This window comes from Coregonus lavaretus, assembly GCF_964263955.1.
Source record: "Coregonus lavaretus genome assembly, chromosome: 35".
Classification (NCBI taxonomy): domain Eukaryota; kingdom Metazoa; phylum Chordata; class Actinopteri; order Salmoniformes; family Salmonidae; genus Coregonus; species Coregonus lavaretus.
The window spans coordinates 2,640,255-2,647,846 of NC_140022.1; the positions used below are offsets into that span (position 1 = coordinate 2,640,255).

A 7,592-nucleotide genomic window follows, 5' to 3' on the forward strand; every position below is an offset into this window, starting at 1 on the left:
TGTATAGTGGAAGATAAATAAATTGATGAATGCAGTGTATTGAAATAAATAGGTTTGAACAGTTAAACAGGTTTTTAAAGCACCTCATTTCATAAAGAAAAGCTAGAGTGTCAGCAATACTTTTTCAATTAAAATAGAAAGCTGACAAATGCAGTATATCATGCATAAAACTGATATAACTCACCTTTAGGGAGGACTATTAGCTAAATAAACAGATAGTTGTGGAGTGCAGGAGCCATGGTGAAAATGTGAGTTCTTAGGAAGAATTGTGAATTTCCCTCCTGATTCGAATGGACCTATCACATACCGACCTTTTTGGCAGAAGTCCCTCCCCATAAAGTAAAAGGAAACTCTGGGTGTTTTACCAGTTTTAGTTGAGAAGGTTAATTAGATTAACTCTTCTCAAAATATTACACACACCGCCAAGTGAGCCTGGTGCAGACCTATAACAACCTAACCCTGATTTAAATGGTGATGTTACTGTAAACAAGGTGACAATGGGCAGTTTGATTTTTTAAATACAGCGTATAATTTTATAGGGGAGAACACAATACATTTAAAGAATGCTTTTGAATCTTAAACAATCTAAAACATTGTACAGATCAAGCGAGAATAATAGCCTGATTTATAAACAGTGTCAAATCAAGTGAGGTCAAACACAACAAGCAACATCCATGATCAAAATAAATACAAACAGGAACTAAAATGTGATACACTTAAATCTAGTGAACAAGGTACAGTATATCAAACAAACAAAGTGCAAACATTGTCATCATCACCATTACATTTTCAGTGCTCAAATACATTCATACATTGCATTGATATAAAAAAGGAGGTAAAACATTAATGTATCTATATTACTATAGGTAGAGGATGTAAAAATAACAGCATAAACCTTACATTAACACAGGTGCTATCATCTCGAAATGGATTCAAGTTAAATTAAATAGAAGCCTAACACAGACAAATATATCCCCCCCCCCCTCTTCTTCCTGGTGTGTCATAAAGGAAACGGTAGGTGGTGCTGTGTTCTAATAGATTATATTGTATATCCTCACTGACAAAACTCCTCTCTCAAAACTAAAGTGCAATTTCAAAACAAAAAGTATTAGCGACATGATGTAATGTATTGCGCTGGTGTAAATTAGCTTACATATGACTGGGGAAGAAATTTGACACTGTCAACTCAAAAAGGTTCAACATATCTAGTATACGTTGCATCTACCTGTCTGACTGTCTCATTAGAAATGTTTGTCATAACCACATCCTTCAAAACGTAGGAGCTGGGCTAATGAAGAATAATTAGAAAGAACAGGAAGGTCCGCCACTGTTCATGCTCCCAAGACTCCCTTATGGTCTCATCCTCATTCATGAATAGTAGTACTGCATCTTGCTAGTCGCCATGCATTTAATATGACCTTTGTCATACAATTTGAATATACTGTAATATTCTAAAGATGGATTAGTAGTCTGGTTGAGCCATATTAGACGTGTCAGTGGATCTCATCACCTGAGGAACTGAGCTCTTCTGCAACTGGACTGTAATTACCAACAGTGCTCCGATGCTCAATAAAAACCTCTGTCAGCTAAAGTACATAAGTATAGTAATCAACACAGACAAACATTTACACACTTTCCCCAACTGGGTCCTGCTCGTCTGCTGTGGTTGCCAATGCTGCTAGCCTGTAACCTGCCAGATATAACGTAAAGGTTAGACTTTACTATAGGTAGTAAAGACATACAGTGCATTCGGAAAGTATTCAGACCCCTTGACTTTTTCCACTTTGTTACGTTACAGCCTTATTCAAAAATTCATTCAATTGTTTTTTCCCCCCCTCGTCAATCTACACATAATGACAAAGCAAAAACAGGTTTTTAGAAATGTTTGTAAATGTATTAAAAAATTAAAAACTGAAATATGACATTTACATAAGTATTCAGACCCTTTACTCAGTACTTTGTTGAAGCACCTTTGGCAGCCTCAAGTCTTCTTGGGTATGACGCTGCAAGCTTGGCACACCTGTATTTGGGGAGTTTCTCCCATTCTTCTCTGCAAATCCTCTCAAGCTCTGTCAGGTTGGATGGGGAGTGTCGCTGCACAGCTATTTTCAGGTCTCTCCACAGATATTCGATCAGGTTCAAGTCCGGGCTCTGGCTGGGCCACTCAAGGACATTCAGAGACTTGTCCCGAAGCCACTCCTGCGTCGTCTTGGCTGTTTGCTTAGGGTTGTTGTCCTGTTGAAAGGTGAACCTTCGCCCCAGTCTGAGGTCCTGAGTGCTCTGGAGCAGGTTTTTATCAAGGATCTCTCTGTACTTTTGTCCATTAATCTTTCCCTTGATCCTGACTAGTCTCCAAGTCCCTGCCGCTGGAAAACGCTTGACATTCAGGCCAAAGAGTTTAATCTTGGTTTCATCAGACCAGAGAATCTTGTTTCTCGTGGTCTGAGAGTCCTTTACGTGCCTTTTGGCAAACTCCAAGCGGACTGTCATGTGTCTTTTACTGAGGAGTGGCTTCCGTCTGGCCACTCTACCATAAAGGCCTGATTCTGGAAGGTTCTCCCATCTCCACTGAGGAACTCTGGCCGACTGTCAGTGACCATCGGGTTCTTGGTCACCTCCCTGACCAAGGCCCTTCTCCCCCGATTGCTCAGTTTGGCCAGGTGGCCAGCTCTAAGAAGAGTCTTGGTGGTTCTAAACTTCTTCCATTTAAGAATGATGGAGGCCTCTGTGTTCTTGGGGACCTTCAATGCTGCAGACATTTTTTGGTACCCTTCCCCAGATCTGTACCTTGACACAATCCTGTCTCTGAGCTCTACGGACAATTCCTTTGACCTTATGGCTTGGTTTTTGCTCTGACATGCACTGTTAACTGTGGGACCTTATATAAACAGGTGTGTGCCTTTCCAAATCATGTCCAATCAATTGAATTTACCACAGGTGGACTCCAATCAAGTTGTAGAAACATCTCAAGGATGATTAATGGAAACAGGTTGCACCTGAACTCAATTTCATGTCTCATAGCAAAGGGTCTGAATACTAATGTAAATAAGGTATCTGTTTTTTATTTTTAATACATTTGAAACATTTCTAAAAACCTGTTTTCGCTTTGTTATTATGCGGTATTGTGTGTAGCTTGATGAGGTAAAAAAAACAACTATTTAATCCATTTTAGAATAAGGCTGTAACGTAACAAAATGTGGAAAAAGGGAAGGGGTCTGAATATTTTCCGAATGCACTGTATGCTTTATCAGTAACCATTCTAGAGCTCTAAGACATGACTTGCCCACAGCTGAAGCTTCACACAGTTTATTTCATAAAGCCAGAGACATAGACAGTTGAAGTCGGAAGTTTACATACACCTTAGCCAAATACATTTAAACTCAGTTTTTCACAATTCCTGACATTTAATACTAGTAAAAAATCCCTGTTTTAGGTCAGTTAGGATCACCACTTTATTTTAAGAATGTGAAATGTCAGAATAATAGTAGAGAGAATTATTTATTTAAGCTTTTATTTCTTTCATCACATTCCCAGTGGGTCAGAAGTTTATATGTACTCAATTAGTATTTGGTAGCATTGCCTTTAAATTGTTGAACTTGGGTCAAACGTTTCAGGTAGCCTTCCACAAGCTTCACACAATAAGTTGGGTGAATTTTGGCCCATTCCTCCTGACAGAGATGGTGTAACTGAGTCAGGTTTATAGGCCTCCTTGCTCGCACACGCTTTTTCTATAGGATTGAGGTCAGGGCTTTGTGATGGCCACTCCAATACCTTGAGTTTGTTGTCCTTAAGCCATTTTGCCACAACTTTGGAAGTATGCTTGGGGTCATTGTCTATTTGGAAGACCCATTTGCGACCAAGGTTTAACTTCCTAACTGATGTCTTGAGATGTTGCTTCAATATATCCACATAATTTTCCTTCCTCATGATGCCATCTATTTTGTGAAGTGCACCAGTCCCTCCTGCAGCAAAACACCCCCACAGCATGATGCTGCCACCACCGTGCTTCACGGTTGGGTTGGTGTTCTTCGGCATGCAAGCTGCCACCTTTTTCCTCCAAACATAACAATGGTCATTATGGCCAAACAGTTCTATTTTTGTTTCATCAGACCAGAGGACATTTCTCCAAAAAGTACGATCTTTGTCCCCATGTGCAGTTGCAAACCATAGTCTGGCTTTTTTATGGCGGTTTTGGAGCAGTGGCTTCTTCCTTGCTGAGTGGCCTTTCATGTCGATATAGGACTCGTTTTACTGTGGATATAGATACTTTTGTACCTGCTTCCTCCAGCATCTTCACAAGGTCCTTTGCTGTTGTTCTGGGATTGATTTACACTTTTCGCACCAAAGTACGTTCATCTCTAGGAGACAGAACGCATCTCCTTCCTGAGCGGTATGACGGCTGCGTGGTCCCATGGTGTTTATACTTGCGTACCATTGTTGTACAGATGAACGTGGTACCTTCAGGCGTTTGGAAGGATGAATCAGACCTGTGGAGGTCTACAATAATTTTTCTGAGGTCTTAGCTGATTTCTTTTGATTTTCCTATGATGTCAAGCAAAGAGGCACTGAGTTTGAAGGTAGGCCTTGAAATACATCAACGGGTACACCTCCAATTGACTCAAATGATGTCAATTAGCCTATCAGAAGCTTCTAAAGTCATGACATCATTTTCTGGAATTTTCCAAGCTGTTTAAAGGCACAGTCAACTTAGTGTATGTAAACTTCTGACCCACTGGAATTGTGATACAGTGAATTATAAGTGAAATAATCTGTCTGTAAACAATTGTTGGAAAAATCACTTGTGTCATGCACAAAGTAGATGTCCTAACCGACTTGCCAAAACTATAGTTTGTTAAAAATAAATTTGTGGAGTGGTTGAAAAACTAGTTTTAATGACTCCAACCTAAGTGTATGTAAACTTCTGACTTCAACTGTATATAGAGAGATGATATACTATGGTTCTGATTATAGACATGAATTCAATTGGTCTTACTAAGGTGTCATTACATCACATCTAGTCTCTTGTGACTGTTAAGCAAACAAGACTGACACGAGGTCACATCATCAGATAATCTTGTGCGGACTCACCTTTTTTCTTTTGAAGCATGACACAGCCGCAGATGACTAAAAAGGAAATGATTAGGATAACTGGAATGCCAACCGCCCACAGGGATGTCCTCTTGTCATCTGGATGGTGAAACATGAAATTCCAGTGAGCATGCATTTGAAGAGATCCCATTTCTTGAGAAGAGGAAGCTGGGAATTGTACCTCCTCTGTTTGAATAGCATGTTGATATGGTTTTCCCCTTTAACATATCATCCATCATTCATTTACCTTCCCTGAGAGCAGGAAACTACCCAGAACTCAATAACACACAGTGACTCGTGATTCTTTACCACAGAAGTAAAAATGAAACTTAACTGGTGAGATTAGATAACAGCACTACCAGCATCACAACATTAGCCTCTTGCAACCAGCCTGATCTCATCGTGCTCACCATTCTGTTAGAATAGTGAGCTATTGCACGATCTGGCTGGTTCACTAGGCTTTCCCAACATGCCACTGGGGATGAGGATGTTTTCTCAATGTCGTTTTCAAGTTGGACCATTCTGTACTGAACTGACACTCTAAAAGTGTATGGTCTAAAAGTATATGACACGTCAACATTACGTACCCTCTTCAACCTCCCTCTCTCCAGGGAGAACAGGAAGCAGGACTCTCTCGTGTCTCTGTGTCCTCATCCCATTGTTTACAATACAGTCCACGTATCCCCCTGAACCTGGCAACAGTTGGAGGGTGATGTTGCTAATGGCTGTGACAGTTTGGTCTTTGTTAACGACAGTCCAGTTGTTAGGCGTCTTTATTAGTGCCGCTGCAGAAATGTTCCATTGGATCCAAGGTGCTGGTTTTCCCGTGGCAGAGCAGCTGACCACAACTTCCATGTCTGCTTTAGGTTCAGTGCTGGGGACTTTTTGCATTGTGGCTCTCACTTCAGATACACCTTAGAATAGATGAAACAGGGAATATTAGCTCACATTGATTTTACCTTCATTTTACCTTCATTTTACCAGGCAGGTCAATTAAGAATACATTATTATTTACAAGACAGACAACACAATAAATCGGAGAAGTTATAATTCCCTTTCATATTTAGGTTTAAATGGCTTAATAAACCCTTGGCTCTACTGTATGATTCAGAAATCCTGCCTTAGTCCTGCTGTAAAGGTTGGCTAAACTCTGATCTTTTTTCATGAATTAGTCTTTTGACCAATCTAATCAGCTCCTTTGCCAATAATTGGGCAAAAGATCAGAATTAAGGTGCCTGTGTAAACGAAGCCTAACGTTACTCTTTATGTGTATGATTTTGCTTATAAATTAGTTGTGAAGCGTTTATTGTGAAGACTTTATGAATGCTATGTAACAAGTGTTTTCCCCAAAAGGATTCTCTCCAAGAACACCCCCAGAGGCTTTTTAGCGCTTCTATTCCACCGGCACACCTGATTCAACTAGCCCTAATCAAAGCCTGGATCATTAGTTGACCAGTTCATTAATAGTTAACTAGTTAATTCGTTGATTAGTTAGTTGACTAACCTTGAACGGTAAGACAAGTCTGCTTGCGTCTTGATCCACTCGGGTAAACGTTGAAGGAGCAAATATAGCAGGCTTCGTCTGCCCATGTTACATTCTTCACGGTAATAGACGTCGAGTTGAGAGATGGCTCAGTGAAAACCACCTTGTCTCGGTGCGGGTCTATGATTTGAGCTCCAAACCGCTTGCTGTAGGTGGCCAGATTCTCCACCGAGTCGTCTTTGAACAGCCTCTGCCAGGTAACTTGCAGCACACCTGTCGGGTCCGCAAGGGTGCAGGCATATGATGCATCGCCATTGAAGTCCACCCTGTTGTCTCCTCTAGCTACGACGTTGACAGAGACGGCTACAAAAGAAAGAAGTCAGGGAAACAAGTAAATAAAGGAAGTTTAGCCTACATACAAAATAATCAATGACCTGTCAAACGTGGGAAATGTTGCTGTATCTTATACGAGCAGAATCAACTGGTCAGAAGCCATGGAAAATAACTTACCTTCAGACAGCAAGCATAGGAGAATGAGGTAAGTGTTCATTCTCAGCTGGTGAATGTTGACAAGATCACGTTTCTGTTTCTGGCGTCAGACCTTTAAATATTGTAAGTGAAAGTGAAAGTTATGCGGCTGGGCGTTTAAACAGACTCGATATATTTTGGTTAGATTAAGGCTACTGTAACCACAACTAGTTCCAAAGCAAGGCTGCGTTGTTCTAGGTAAAACAGAAAACAAAAGTCCCCTAAATACCAGATTAATAGCCTTCTTAATATGTATGAGAGCAGTGGCGGCTCCTGAAAAAATTCTCAGGAGGGGCAATTTTTCTGATGATTTAGGTGACCTACACACATTTAAAAAAAGATATGTCCAGCAACAACATGAAGACAGGGGCAGCATATAAGTCAATACCAGAAGCATTTATTGACTGATCTCAAAAGTGTTGGCTTACCAGGGTTGGTGGAGCCCTCAGTTTCATCTTTGCCTCGCAAAGCTAACTCAAACACTCCGCAAAAC

The 7,592-nt window shown here is 40.6% G+C and overlaps 1 protein-coding gene across 1 annotated transcript; it reads right to left on the reverse strand.

Annotated features, from left to right (window-relative positions):
• Window positions 1–984: 984 nt before the first annotated feature.
• Window positions 985–7,260, reverse strand: LOC311109611 (OX-2 membrane glycoprotein-like). The gene is made up of 5 exons (XM_084152540.1): window positions 7,082–7,260; window positions 6,593–6,934; window positions 5,676–6,002; window positions 5,089–5,187; window positions 985–1,690 (listed from the first exon to the last, which is right to left on the reverse strand). Exons 1-5 carry the CDS (start codon window positions 7,119–7,121, stop codon window positions 1,626–1,628), a joined length of 873 nt encoding a protein of 290 aa, XP_084008666.1. The 5' UTR covers window positions 7,122–7,260; the 3' UTR covers window positions 985–1,625.
• Window positions 7,261–7,592: the final 332 nt, after the last annotated feature.

Excerpts from the sequence above, each read along its gene's own strand:
- LOC311109611 (XM_084152540.1), bottom strand. The coding sequence starts at position 7,121 with ATGAACACTTACCTCATTCTCCTATGCTTGCTGTCTGAAG. Across the intron at positions 6,935-7,081 it reads CCTATGCTTGCTGTCTGAAG|CCGTCTCTGTCAACGTCGTA; the intron begins GTAAGTTATTTT and ends TTTCTTTTGTAG. Across the intron at positions 5,188-5,675 it reads AGAGAGGGAGGTTGAAGAGG|ATGACAAGAGGACATCCCTG; the intron begins GTACGTAATGTT and ends TTCACCATCCAG.